A 16,101-nucleotide genomic window follows, 5' to 3' on the forward strand; every position below is an offset into this window, starting at 1 on the left:
ACAGTATCATCAGCAAAAAGTAGCTGTGTTTATTCCTGTTTTGAATTTGATTCCCCATAATTTAATCCCAGTCCTTTCCCGAACGCCCTAGCATTTACTTCTATTACAACGCCATTTATAAATCTATTAAACAACCCTGTCTAAGACCTACTTTTACCGGGAAGTAGTCTCCCTGTCTCCTACACACCCTAACCTGAGCCTCACTATCCTCATAAAAACTCTTTACAGCATTTAGTAACTCACTATCTATTCCATATACCTGCAACATCTGCCACATTGCTCCCCAATCCACTCTATCATATGCCTTCTCTAAATCCATAAATGCAATGAAAACTTCCCTACCTTTATCTAAATACCGTTTACATATATGCTTCAATGTAAACACTTGATTTACACATCCCCTACCCACCGTACACTTTTCCTGGTATACTCGGTAAACTAATTCCTCTATAATTTTTACAATCTCTTTTGTCCCCCTTCCCTTTATGTACCCCTCTTTCATACATTTATTAATCAAAAAATACCAACCACTCTAACACTGTATCCCCCTTTGCTTTTAACATTTCTGTCATGATCTCGTCAGTTCCAGCTTCTTTACCTCCTTTCATTCTACTTAATTCCTCACTCACCTCCCCCACACTCACATCCTGCTCTTCCTCACTCCTGATAGATGTTATACCTCCCTGGCCAGTGCATGAAATTACCGCCTCCCTTTCCTTGTCGACATTTAAAAGCTCCTCAAAATATTCTGCCATGTACCCAATACCTCCATCTCGCCATCTACTAACTCCCTTACTCTATTTTTAACTGACAAATCCATTCGTTCTCTAGGCGTTCTTAACTTGTTTAACTCACTCCAAATTTTTTTCTTATTTTCATTAAAATTTCTTGACAGTGCCTCTCCCACTCTATCATCTGCTCTCCTTTTGCACTCTCTTATCACTCTCTTAACCTTTCTTTTACTCTCTATATACTATGTTCTTCTTATAACACTTCTGCTTTGTAAAAACCTCTCATAAGCAACCTTTTTGTCGACAAGTTGAAGAATTGAGACACTTGACAGATGTGATGAATGGTTTTGAAAACCGACAAGTTGAAGAATTGAGACTTGTCGGTTTTCAAAACTATTCATCACATCTGTCAGACACTGCAACATCATGGGATCTTGGTACAAAGACTTCAACGCTTGCCCAACCTTTGGACGACGACCTACTTACACTAGTGGCAGGTCCCACTGTGATCCCGCCTCCTCCTGCTTGGACTCATCTCACCGCAGTATATAAGCCACCTCTCTGGCCCTGTACTGCACTTCCTACAAGAGTGATGGACTGAACACATCGATTCCAGGTTGAGGGACTGATTACCTCAAAACTTCTACTCTCCTTACCCATTTCTACTTTGTATTGGACTGATGAAGCCACTGTGTGGCGAAACGTTTCTTCAATAAAGATTCCCATGTGTTGCAAAAGTGTCTCAATTCTTCAACCTTTTTCTCTTTTATCACACCCTTTACTTCATCATTCCACCAATCACTCCTCTTTCCTCCTGCACCCACCCTCCTATAACCACAAACTTCTGCCCCACATTCTAATACTGCATTTTTAAAACTATTCCAACCCTCTTCAACCCCGCCCCCCCCCCTCACTACTCATACTTGCACTAGCCCACCTTTCTGCCAATAGTTGCTTATATCTCACCCGAACTTCCTCCTCCCTTAGTTTATACTCTTTCACCTCTCTCTTACTTGTTGTTGCAATTTTCCTCTTTTCCCATCTAACTCTTACTCTAACTGTAGCTAAAAGTAAATAATGATCCGATGCATCAGTTGCCTCTCTATAAACGTGTACATCCTGGAGCCTACCAATCAACCTTTTATCCACCAATACATAATCTATCAAACTACTTTCATTACGTACTATATCATACCTTGCATATTTATTTATCCTCTTTTTCATAAAATATCTATTACTTATTACCAAACCTCTTTCTGCACATAGCTCAATTAAAGGCTCTCCATTTACATTTACCCCTGGCACCCCAAATTAACCTACTACTCCCTCCACAACATTTTTACCCACTTGAGCATTGAAATCCCCAACCACCATTACTCTCACACTTGGTTCAAAACTCCCCAAACATTCGCTCAAGATTTACCAAAATCTCTCTCACTCCTCTACACTTCTCTCTTCTCCAGGTGCATATAGGCTTACTATAATCCACTTTTCACATCCAACCTTTATTTTACTCCACATAATCTTTCAATTAATACATTTATAGTCCCTCTTTTCCTGCCATATTTTATCCTTCAACATTATTGCTGCTCCTTCTTTAGCTCTAACTCTATTTGAAACCCCTGACATAATCCCATTTATTGCTCTCCACTGAAACTCTCCCACCCCCTTCAGCTTTGTTTCACTTAAAGCCAGGACATCCAGCTTCTTCTCATTCATAACATCCATAATCATCTCTTTCTTATCATTTGCACAACATCCACGCACATTCAGACTTCCCACTTTGACAATTTTCTTCTTATTCTTTTTAGTAATCATTACAAGAAAAGGGGTTACTAGCCCATTGTTCCCAGCATTTTAGTTGACTTTTACCACACGCATTATATATAGATATATAGGGAGGTACGACCTCTAGAACTGTCCTAGGGATCCTCATCCTCAGAGAAAAGAATAAACTTGCTCCAGGGAAAACTCAAGGTTCTCCCTGAAAGTATATATTTGCAGCGCCGAATACCTAAAACTTAAAATTTTGCTTTAAATAGCATCGGACTTCTTGCTCAATAGGGCAAGCGAAAATTTGTGTATGGGACCCAGGAGTTGTGACATGTTAGCTAAATAGCAAATAAATACCAGTGAAGTGGAAAAATTTGGGGTTTCCTGAGTTTTTTAAATATATTATAACAGTAAAAATGAATGACCCAGGAACTGTAGATTTATTTTTCTATGTTACACTATGCAGCCCAAGAGATATACCATATAAGTGAACCAAGTGCTGTATCACACGCTTATGTGTCTACCAGTAAAGCCTAAATTTAATAGGGCGACTCAGAAACTCGATGAGTAACAAACTCCACATTTCATAAACTCGACTCTGAAAAAATAGGAATTTCGCAAATCAAGGAAAACTTGATCCCAGGAACTGGAGACCATAAAGGCGTTTGTGCGCGTTATACCAGAGCATCGAAGAAAAATTCAAATTGTGGAGAAATTTTCTCCAGGAGGGGGGTATCAGCCCCCTTCAGCCCCTTCAGCCCCTTTCAGCCCTGAGTGGCCAAGCCCTCAGAAGGGGCGAGTGTCTTGTTTACTGCTAGAGTGAGTAATTGATCACAGATGCTATGCCACGTAGTCAAGTGACCTCTGCTCCTTGCAGCGGTGTTGCAAAGTGTATTTTTATAAGAGACAGTACATCTCTTACTTAGCAGGACAATTAAGGAAAATCCTGCTCCCACTTTATTACCATAGTAAAAATAGTGTACATTGTTGTCTCTGCTTAAGATAGCAAGAAACAAACATTCTGCTTTGCTTCATCGAGGAGGTGACAAGGATGCAAGGTACTAGGTCAGCGTTTTTTTTTTGTGCTAGGGCAGTGACGGCTTGGGGCGGTGTGGCGACGCCAGACTATCTTTGACTCTATGGAGAGTGACACTGATGCCAGGATACTGATCTGTGCATTAGTGTGAACAAAGTGTCTCAAACACAAACACTTAAGAGAAGTGTGATCAGTTTCTCTTGTGATACATTGTGAACAATAAAGACAAATCTTGTGGAACATAGTGTACCAGTGTGCGTTTCCTAGACAATGGAAGACGTGGACATCCAAGGACACTTCAGCTTCTATCAAGTCATCGATACCTGTCGAAGGTGTTGAGAACACCATAGCTCACGTTACAAAGAGCAAGGTATGTTACGAATTTCTTGTAGATCGGGGGATTGCGCAATTCTTGAGTCACAAGGAGTTTGTAATCAACCTATAATCGGCAGTAAGGTGTGGACTTTTGAGTCCAAACAAGTAGGTATTTCGTCAGCCATCATCGAATGAAATATGCTGACATAACACCCCCTAGGGGTAATTTATACTTACAAATTGTATCTCTTGACAGCCCAATGTTGTGATGGTTTCGACAGCTTCTAGACCTCGTCTGCAGGGGCGGCTGTGTAGACGATTTGCTGTCATTTATCAGCTAAGTGTTCATTATATATAGTTATAATAAACACAGCAGGTAAGGCCAAAATCTCAACAGAATTTGGTCGTGCTCGAACCGGATAAAGACCACACTGTGGTCCAAATATGTTGTACTACAGTGTACAAATAACCTATGAGCCAAGGTCCTTCGAAAAAAGCTGTAAAACTAGTGTTTTACAATATAAATCAGTATAAATGAGTCCCTCCAGACTCAATCACAGAGAATGGGCAGCCAAAAGAAAACGGGCGCTCACCCAGCATTCACCCAAAAGAAAACGGGCGCTCACCCAGCGGACACCCAAAGAAAACGGGAGCTGGGTGACTCACCCACATCCTGCACCCACTGCTCCAATCTGGAGAAATTGCTGATTAAGACAACAACACCAAGTGATGTTGTTTGTCTGAGTGTATATGTACACATAGTGTTTATAATGTTTATAGACAGAAATTAAGAGACAAGATTGTGTTAAAGTTTGTTTCTTATAGATCTACCTGTTATATTACAGGAACTTATATATAAAGTGTAAGCTTTCAAATATATATTAACAGAGAAATTTATATATGTGTAAGTAATATTCACGTGTGATTACAGTTATACAGTGACATTTATAGTGTATAGTGAATGAAGTGTATAATATCGTTATTTACGATTAATCATCATGGTCAGGCTGACACAGCAAACAAGCCATAAACACCAGACACATGTACCCTGTACCCTTCATGGTCATTGACCCTGAGGTTAAGCTTAGTGGGTCAGTAGTGTCTGACTCGATTATTGCTGACTTAAGCATAACAAAAACTCAGCTGTCTATAGCAGTACAGTGTTTTATAAACACTCTAAGTGTGGTGCTAGAATTTTCAGTATACCATTAAAATGGCTTGTTTGAAAACTCAGTTTCAGTCTTTACAGACTAAGATTACACAATTAGAAAATCTAATTTCAGTCTGTCTAGGATTAACTCAAGATACAAACATAGATTTTGATGATCTTGAGGTCAAGTTTGAATTATTTACACAACGTCTGGAAATAATTAATTCAGACTATACACATTATGAAAATAAATTTCTTGAATCAGATCCATCTGAGGATGAAATTAGAAATGTTTTGGATACTTTTAGTGATCAACAATTAAGGTGGACAGGAGTACAGGCTATCTGCCGTAAAACTCTGTCACAGAGACCTACTATAACTAGTGGGCAACCACCTGTTACACCTGCAACAACAACAAGTGTCCCATTACCAAGCTTACCTACATTGTCATTACCTATTTTCCAAGGTCATAATTATGAAGAATTCATTAGTGGTTTTCAATCCATAGTAAATTCACGAACTGACATAGATGAGATTGCTAAGTTCAATTATCTTAAATGTCTTGTGAAGGGAGAACCCTATGAACTGATTAAGTCATTTCCGGTGGTTAAAGGTAATTATCAAATAGCCTTACGTGTCTTAGCACACAATTACTTCGATGCTGACAAGGCTAGAGTTAGACATAAAGTCTTAATATCAAGCTTGAAGCCACCCAAACATTGTTTTTCAGACTTACAGGCATTTAGAATTACATTAGACAATAGTCTCAGATCTATAGATGCTAAATATGACCTAAGACAATGTGATTGGTTTATCAGTGGTATTGTACAAGATAAGTTGTCACCACAAACTATTGAACGATTAAATATTATGTTCAATAAACACTATTTCACTTGTGAAGAAATTAGCAATGGTTTACAAACAATAGTTTCATGCATGCAAGCAACGAGACAAGATGAAAAATCCACAAATCCAGTGGATAATAAACCTTCAACTCAGTATAGAAAGAGTATACCTACTCCCACTAAACCACATAATGGGAAATCCCATATAGGCATTTATCAAGCTGTGAATACAATAGACAGTAAACAGACTGTCATACATAAACGTACTCCAAAATCTGTACTTTGTGATGGAACACATTGGGCACAGTATTGTAGTCAATACACATCAATGGAGGCACGTAAACAACGTGTTCATCAGCTGAAAAGGTGCATCAAGTGTTTAGGTGAACACAAGGGAGGAAAATGCTCACTGAAGAAGTGTTTTAAATGCAAGGGTATGCATCATACAGCATTATGCCCAAATACTTTTGCTGAACAGCAGCAGACTTCCACAGAATCAGGAAGTCAACAAGCAACAGCATTAAATGTGAGAGATAAGTTTAAAGCAACTGCTCTCCCGATAGCTCGAGTTGAGTTATCTAATAAATTACACAAAACCAATGTGCTAACACTATTTGATCAAGGCTCACAAAGGTCCTTCATAAGAAGAACAGTGTTGCAGAAACTGAATAAACAACCCTATGCCAAAATACAGTTAGATATAGCTGGTTTTTTCCATAATTCTGGTAAACAGACATATGACCTAGCCAAAATCACTGTTGGTCTAGGAAACAGGAAAAAGACAGTAGAAGCTGTGGTAGTAGATGATTTGCCTAAGTCTGTGCAGATCCAGGGATTAAAAGAAACAGTTGCAGCACTGAAAGCAGCTAAGGTCAAGTTAGCCTGTCCTGACATACAGACGGACACAATTAGTCCAATTGATTTAATCATTGGAAGTGATTATTATCACTGTTTTGTGCAAAATATAGTAAGTAAACATGATGTTCACTTGCTGAAAACAGCAGGAGGCCACATGATATGTGGTCCCATTCCCTCTCAAAGTGGTAAAGAAGCTGATATTGATTCAGTGGAAAATGTACTAGTTACGAGAATAACCACTGATCATGTACCACAGCAAAAATTATAATTACTGGAAGAAATGAATGAACCAGTTGATAAGTTGTGGGATTTAGATGCGATAGGTATTGATGTAAATAAACCAAGCCCACAAGAGTCTCAGACTTATAACCAATATTTGGACACTGTCAAATATAAAGATGGACAGTATTGGGTTAGGTTACCATGGAAATTAAATCCACCACATCTACCTAGCAATTATCGCATGGCTATCGGACAGATGAAAGCACAAATACATGAGCTCAGAAAGAATCCAGAGTTACTGACTGTCTATGATAATATCATACAAGAACAGTTGGACAATAAATTCATTGAGGAAATAGTCGAAGATAAGTTGAAGACAAACGCTCATTATCTCCCGCACCATGGAGTCAGAAAAGATTCTGAAACCACTCCACTACGTGTTGTATATAATTGCAGCGCACGTGCAAATAAAGATGTAGCAAGTCTTAATGACTGTCTGATGACCGGACCCTCACTAACTGAGAAGCTTGGAGACGTGCTTATGAAATTTCGCACAAACCCATATGCCTACACGGCTGATATTTCCAAAGCTTTCTTAAGAGTAGGACTACAAGAAATAGATAGAGATTATACTCGATTCTTGTGGCCTGAAAATCCACATGATCCTCAAAGTCCTGTGAAAACTTATCGTTTCAAATCAATATTATTTGGTGCAACATCCTCTCCATTCTTACTAGAAGCTACTCTAAATACACATTTGAAGAAATCTGAAAGTCCCTTCAAAGAAATCTTAAAGAAAAGTTTCTATGTGGACAATCTTTAAGGTACTGTGAATAAAGAGGAGGATTTGAAATCCTTATACAGAGAAGCTAACAAGGAGATGAAAGAAGCAAATATGCCTCTAAGGATGTGGAATACAAATTCAAAGCAATTAAGGGAACTTATCAAAGAAGATTTTCCTGAAACTGAAAATCCTGATTGCAACAATATGCTGGGACTTAATTGGAACACACAGGAAGATACTTTGAGTCTCAAAAAGATAAACAATAAATCATGCAGTACACTCACTAAACGTAGTTTACTGTCAGAGGTATCACAATGTTTTGATCCTCTAGGACTCGTCTCACCAATTACCATAAAGGGTAAAATGCTTATGCAAGATGCATGGAAACTCAAAATTGGATGGGATGAGAACTTGCCTCTAGAAATGAGTCAAGCATGGGATGAAATATCCAGGGAGTTTAAACAACTTCATCAAATTAAATTTCCCAGACAAATAGGTCAAGAGGGAAACAAGTACACATTACATGTGTTCTGTGATGCGTCAACCAGAGGTTATGGCGCTGTAGCTTACATGAGTAATGCTGAAGGAAGTACACTAATTACTTCAAAGGCCAGGGTAGCACCCTTGAAGGTCAGAACAGTACCACAATTGGAACTGACAGCACTCTATGTAGGTACAAAATTAGCTGTCTATCTCAACAAAGTACTTGATCATCTCACTATTGAGAAAACCGTGATCTGGAGTGATAATGAGGCAGTTCTCCAGTGGTTAAGAAATAATAAGAGTAAGTTGGTCTATGTACAGAACAGAGTAGCAGAAATAAAAGAGATGCAGAGAGATTATCTCTTTCTTCACGTCTCTACCCAAGAGAATCCAGCTGACATGTTGTCACGTGGTGTCCCACTCAAGAAATTTGTGGATAATAAATTATGGCTCCACGGACCGAACTGGCTCTCTGATGAAAATAACTGGCCTCAGCAAAAAGCTCACATTATGCCAGAAGAAACAGTCTGCTTGAACACAGCAGAAATAAGTTGTGTAAATACTGCAGCAGCCACAACAGAAATAGTCATTGATGGATCTAAATACTCATCTTTGGGTAAACTATTAAGAGTTACAGCTCTTGTCTTTGAATTCATTAAAGGAATAAAACCTGATTATGAATGTCTTGAACCCATTAAATACTGGGTGAAACTAATACAGAAAGATGTTTTCTCTACAGAATATAAATTTCTAGAAACACAAGATAAATTCCCAAAGAAACCTGTCATGATTAATTCTTTAGGACTTTATCTCGACTCAGAAAAGATTATAAGATGTCGAGGAAGAATTCATAATTCTTCACTACCTAAAGAAGCCATACATCCAATATTGATCCCCAAGAATCATTGGGTAACAAAACTGATTGTGCAAAACGCCCACAGTAACGTGTTACATGGTGGGGTAGCTGACACACTTTGTCATATACGACAATCCTACTGGATACCTCAAGGTCGACAAAGTGTGAAAAAACAAATAAAGGACTGCATTACTTGTCGTCACTACGATATGCGAGTATGTCAGTATCCAGGTCCACCTCCATATCCCTCTGAAAGAGTTTGTCATATCACTCCATTTGAGGTGACAGGTGTAGATTATACTGGACCAATAATTTTAACCAAAACAGTTGACAAAGTTCCCATCAAGGTGTACATCTGTTTGTTCACTTGTGCTACAACTAGAGCAGTACATCTAGAAGTAGCCACTGACATGTCTGCTGAAACTTTTATCAAATTATTCAGAAGGTTTGCAGCCAGAAGGGCATGTCCCAGACTGATGATTTCAGATAATGCAACGAACTTTGTTGCTGGTGCTGCTTACATAAGCAAGATATTTGATCAACCAGAGGTACAACAGATGCTGAATCAACGCAGTTGTCGTTGGAGATACATTCCTCCTAAATTTCCATGGCAAGGCGGATTTTATGAAAGAATGATCGGCATTGTAAAACGTTGTTTAAGGAAGACTCTTCATCGTCAGAGAATAGACTTAGAAGAATTCCATACAGTTGTGACTGAAATAGAAAATAGAGTCAACAACAGACCTCTAACTTATGTTACCGATGATCTGGACAATTTAGAAGTGTTAAGTCCATCTCATTTACTCCATGGCAGAAGGCTCGAACCTGTTCCTCCCATGAATGATAAAGAAATCATAGAGGATCCTACTTATTTCGAACCTGAGCAACTCAGACGTAAATTCAAACACCTTAATAAAGTGATTGAACGTTGGGAGAAAATTTGGCGAGAAGACTATCTCACCTCATTGAGAGAACACTTCTATGGAGCTGGTGTTCCTGAAAATCATAAGTCCTTAAGACCTGGTGACATAGTGATTATCGACAATGATGGTCCGAGGTCCCAATGGCCACTTGGAAAAATTGTGACCATATATCCTGATGCAAATGGAATCATCAGGACAGTTGATGTTTTGAGCAAAGGTGTAGTGAATAAGCGGACAATAAATAAACTAGTGCCGTTAGAATTACACAGTGTTGAAAACAAAATTAGTGATTCTCCAGAAACCACACAGACTAAAGCTGTTCAGAAAAGACAAGCAGCAGTGGTGGCGAGTGAGAAAATTAAATTAATGTTAAGTGATGAATAGTTCACCTGCAGCAAACCTCCGCCGCCCCCCAGTGTGGAGAAATTTTCTCCAGGAGGGGGGTATCAGCCCCCTTCAGCCCCTTCAGCCCCTTTCAGCCCTGAGTGACCAAGCCCTTAGAAGGGGCGAGCGTCTTGTTTACTGCTAGAGTGAGTAATTGATCACAGATGCTATGCCACATAGTCAAGTGACCTCTGCTCCTTGCAGCGGTGTTGCAAAGTGTATTTTTATAAGAGGCAGTACATCTCTTACTTAGCAGGACAATTAAGGAAAATCCTGCTCCCACTTTATTACCATAGTAAAAATAGTGTACATTGTTGTCTCTGCTTAAGACAGCAAGAAACAAACATTCTGTTTTGCTTCATCGAGGAGGTGACAAGGATGCAAGGTACTAGGTCAGCGTTTTTTTTTTGTGCTAGGGCAGTGACGGCTTGGGGCGGTGTGGCGACGCCAGACTATCTTTGACTCTATGGAGAGTGACACTGACGCCAGGATACTGATCTGTGCGTTAGTGTGAACAAAGTGTCTCAAACACAAACACTTAAGAGAAGTGTGATCAGTTTCTCTTGTGATACATTGTGAACAATAAAGACAAATCTTGTGGAACATAGTGTACCAGTGTGCGTTTCCTAGACAATGGAAGACGTGGACATCCAAGGACACTTCAGCTTCTATCAAGTCACCGATACCTGTCGAAGGTGTTGAGAACACCATAGCTCACGTTACAAAGAGCAAGGTATGTTACGAATTTCTTGTAGATCGGGGGATTGTGCAATTCTTGAGTCACAAGGAGTTTGTAATCAACCTATAATCGGCAGTAAGGTGTGGACTTTTGAGTCCAAACAAGTAGGTATTTCGTCAGCCATCATCGAATGAAATATGCTGACATAACACCCCCTAGGGGTAATTTATGCTTACAAATTGTATCTCTTGACAGCCCAATGTTGTGATGGTTTCGACAGCTTCTAGACCTCGTCTGCAGGGGCGGCTGTGTAGACGATTTGCTGTCATTTATCAGCTAAGTGTTCATTATATATAGTTATAATAAACACAGCAGGTAAGGCCAAAATCTCAACACAAATTTAGAAAAAGTTAAAAAAATAAATAAATTCAGGGTGAGCGGGAAGACCAGTAAACCGGATTAAGAAGCTCTTATTCCACCTTAAGCAGGTTCAGTATGAGGAGCAAGTTCGATAAAGAAGGCAAGTTCAACAATGGCAGCAAGTTCAATAACGTAAGGAAGTTATATTATTGCAGCAATTTCAGCAAGTGCAGTAAGTTCAATAAGGTCACAAGTTCTTCAATAAAGGCAGCATGTTCCTAATACTTGGAATTCTAGGTAATTACTGCATTAAATTAAGTGTACAAATGTCAGTGAGTTGTAACATATTGCAAAGATTAATAATTGAACAATAAGATTACTCTATCAAATAACATCAACACATTCTTGACTACCCTCCCTCCCAACTGCACCTAACAATAATCTACTAAATATTTCTCTTTGTTCATTATGTCTGTATTATATGGACAAAACTTGTGGTGATAGAAATCCTCATTAGTTTCCTACACGTTGAGCATAATTTATTTATTTACTCAAACCCAAGAACAGTTGGGTTGTGGTGTTAATCTGCCATTAAATACAATTATAATAATATCCTAAGTGATACGATGAATATTTTAAAACCAATACTTAGAGACGTTACGTCCCCTAATAAGAGTCTATATCTTCAGATTAGATAAAATAAAAGCACAGAAAATATAAGGAAAGGAAATTAGGTGAATTATGTTTATGTCTGGCCTCATGATGTCAGGTTCAAGAGAATACAACACCAGCTAGTGAATTGTGTTGCTTGTAGACCCAGCTTGGTCAGCATCCTTAAGATGATTGGATACAGTTGTTGACTGAGACACTTGTGCTGCTACACTTGGATATCTTTATTTTTGATATGCTTCACCTCTTCTCCAAAACTCATGATCTTCCACCATTCATCTCTATGGTAGGTAAGACACATAGGCAACAGTTAGGCAACTTTATTCTGAAACGTTTCGCCTACACAGGAGGCTTCTTCAGTCGAATACAGAAAGTAGGCAGGAACAGTAGAGATGTGAAGACGATGTAATCAGATAGTTCCTGACTATGGAACTGAACTTCTCCAGGTTGAGGGACTGGCAACCTCAAATTCTACGACTTCGGGGGTGATGGACTGATTACATCGTCTTCACATCTCTACTGTTCCTGCCTACTTTCTGTATTCGACTGAAGAAGCCTACTGTGTAGGCGAAACGTTTCGGAATAAAGCTGCCTAACTGTTGCCTATGTGTCTTACCTACCAACCTGTCGGTATTGTATACCATTTTGATGTTCATTCATCTCTATATTGGACTGTGGAAGTCACTGGTTGGCAAAACGTGTTCATAATATAGATACCCAAGTGCTGAACAAGTATCTAATTCGTTATCCAGTCGGTTCTCTTCACGATAAAATAACCTGGTACTAGCCTACCCGACTACTACCTCCAACCACTCTTGCCAGATCTCTTAACTTACTTTCCATACATGTTCTGCATATTTTTTCTCTATAATGCTCTAAAAAAAAGCAGAGAGAGAAAAGTTACCTATTTTAATTACTTGCATATTTTATGCGTGCCTTTATTCCGTAGTTTGTCAGTACAGTCAAAGCAGTGTTTGTACCTGCCTCATTGATCATGTTGTAAACCAGGAAGCTAAGACCGTGGGCACGATAATACACGAAGTGTGAGGGAAAAGTTCAATAGATAGGAATAGAGAGGGAGTATATAGTAACAATAGTTTGATTGCCGGCTACTTGTTAAGGTAGGGTAAGTCTAGCTTCCGCTGTTCCCCCCTTTTTTTCCCCCCACCCCGAAAGTGATAGTTTGATTGCCGGCTGCTTGTTAAGGTAGGGTCAGTCTAGCTCCCACTATTCCTTCCCCTCCCTCTCCCCCCCCCCCCGATAGGTGACGTGTGGGGATCCGGCCAAACAGTAATCACTCGACTCACAGCTCCCAGCACTACTGTAAGTACAAGCCTGCTCATATTCTAGTGGACTTATTGGTTGAAAGCTTCACTTTTGACCAATAATAAACTTAGCCCTTTCAGTCTTGCTCTATGTTAAATGTCTTAATAATCACCAAGTCTTTTAGGAATTGTACTTATCATGGAGAGTGATTTCTTAAGCAGTGGGTAACCTGTCTCTCTTTCCAGCTTGGAATGACAGAATGGGTCACCTGCCAACCAACGAGTAGAATTGAAGGAGACGGACTAACGTCCTGAGACGTCCCATGTTTTATCTACTTACCTGTGCACATGTATGAAGTTGCAGGACGTAACCCCTCATCATTGCAGCGGTAAAGAACCTGCTTTCCTGTCATCTGGATTGATTATTTACGGCTATAGACTCTGTGAAGAACGAGCCGGTGGGTTGTCACCAACACCTGCAACCCCTCCCCCCCCCCCACATCATCAGCAATGGCTACGATTTCAACAACACACAGTGTCACCAACACCAGACACCCAAGTTTTATGTATATTAGCATTGAATTCAGATATCATTTATATTTTTCATTTTTCATTTTCTTTAATGTAGGATCAATATTTCATATTTAAGTGTTTTATATTTTATATTTTCTAAATAATAAAGTGCTTATGTTTGTCAGTTTTTGTTCTTTTTCTATGCATTAATTTTCCTGAGGAGGAGCCAGCCTTAGTAATACTGACTGAAGTTGTTACAGGGCTGAGTAAGCCTTCACACGCGAGCAAAATTAAGATTCACAATAATTAAAAAGAAGAACCTGCCTAGTATGGGCTACCAGGCAGGAACTTCTGTTTCCCTGTCCCATTTTCTGTAACTAGTTTTAAAAAATGTCTATAACACTTGTTATGTTGACCCTACTTTGCAGTCTGTTATAAGTATGTGCATTAGCTGTAAACCTTATAGATTACTCTGAGATAATTAAAGCTACAATTCACTTACCTGTACACTAGAAACATTTAAATAATTTAAACAGGGAATTAATGGAAACTGTAAATAAATCGATAAGTTCATTGTGTTAAACACATAAGTATAATTATCATACTTGGTAACATATGTGAAAATTAGCTAGGATAACCCCAAAAAAAGTCACACTGGCTTATTTCCATTGGGGTCCTTGTAATATCTTATTATTTAAAGCCTATTTGGAAAATACAGCAGAAATAAGTCACAATGATAACCTTAAAAACTAAAACGACTAAATAACTCAACTGTGTGAAAATCACTTACAGTAAAATAATGTTCAGTGGGAATAAAGTGAACTGAGTTATTTTCATGAACACTGAACAGAGAGGATCAGCTTACAATAATTGGTACAACTATTAATTGGCAGCAAGAATGACTTACCTATATTTGACAGGATTATCAGTGAAAGTCATGCTGATCACTGACATAGCAGGAATAAAGTAGCCCAGGCAACTTATACCAAACACATATTTCTGGAATTTGCCAAAATGTCCTAAGGAGTCATTTATGATTTCGAAATCAATCGGCGATTGCCTTGTTTCCGTCATTTCCTTGATGTCACTTTACGTATTGCAATCCTGCGACTTACTAATTGTGAAACTAAAAGAATTAAATATGAGAGACTAGGGATCAGGTGTAATTTTAAAAAGCTATAATTGGCAACCCTCTTCAGAGAAGGTTACTTTGAGTTAGGTAAAAGGCTGTTGATCAGAGAAATTGGAACTACTCTCTCCTCTCCTTAAATCAGACCAGATCACCACCCTTTGCCCAGTCGTTGTATGGCTCCTACGGTTTTAAGGTTTTCAGGTGACTGGAATATTTTCGACCACTTTGTAATGTACTGAAGCTTCGTAAAATAAAAGGTATTCAACGAGGATACACCTAACAATACCTTTGTGTGTGTACTACTAAAGACTGCAAATGATGTTAAAGTTATTTAAACACAGTTAATAACAAAAGAGAAACACTGAAGTAAGCCTACTGGCCTATGTGAGGCATGTCCTACTTTAATGGAAGTCAGGTGCACAGTAGAATTTTACTGAGACAACATTTAACTCATTGTAGTTTCATAAGCTTGACGTAAAGAATTAAATAAGGCACAATACCGAGACTGGAACAACACATCATGAACCCGAACACACATAGGAGAATGAAACTTATCACGACGTTTCGGCCCTATTTGGACCATTCACTACTAAATATTTAATGGTTCAAGTCAGTCCGAAACGTCATCATAAGTGCCATTATTCTATGTATAGTTTATCTGCATGTCAACCTCTACGACGAGAAACATTGTCACAATAAAAGCTTTCATTACACTTATCTTTTCTATACATTACTGTCATAATCAACGTCTTTCTACATTACTGTCAGTGGTACACTGCTATCAACTTTCTACATACTGTTGGTACATCAACGTCTTTCTACATTACTGTCAGCGGTACACTGCTGCATCAACGTCTTTCTACATTACTGTCAGTGGTACACTGCTGCATCAACGTCTTTCTACATTACTGTCAGTGGTACACTGCTGCATCAACGTCTTTCTACATTACTGTCAGCGGTACACTGCTGCATCAACGTCTTTTCTACATTACTGTCAGGGGTACACTGCTGCATCAACGTCTTTCTACATTACTGTCAGCGGTACACTGCTGCATCAACGTCTTTTCTACATTACTGTCAGCGGTACACTGCTGCATCAACGTCTTTCTACATTACTGTCAGT

The 16,101-nt window shown here is 38.9% G+C and overlaps 1 protein-coding gene across 1 annotated transcript in view; it reads right to left on the reverse strand.

Annotated features, from left to right (window-relative positions):
* LOC128699675 (organic cation transporter protein) overlaps positions 1-14,966 on the reverse strand; it is a 159,965-nt gene extending 144,999 nt beyond the window's left edge. Inside the window, exon 1 of the mRNA XM_070099430.1 lies at positions 14,754-14,966. Within this exon, the coding sequence (XP_069955531.1) occupies positions 14,754-14,920 (167 nt within the window). The 5' untranslated portion in view covers positions 14,921-14,966. The remainder of the gene's footprint in view (positions 1-14,753) is intronic.
* Between the last annotated feature and the right edge of the window lie 1,135 nt (positions 14,967-16,101).

The sequence above is a fragment of the Cherax quadricarinatus genome, chromosome 67 (assembly GCF_038502225.1).
Source record: "Cherax quadricarinatus isolate ZL_2023a chromosome 67, ASM3850222v1, whole genome shotgun sequence".
NCBI classification, from domain to species: domain Eukaryota; kingdom Metazoa; phylum Arthropoda; class Malacostraca; order Decapoda; family Parastacidae; genus Cherax; species Cherax quadricarinatus.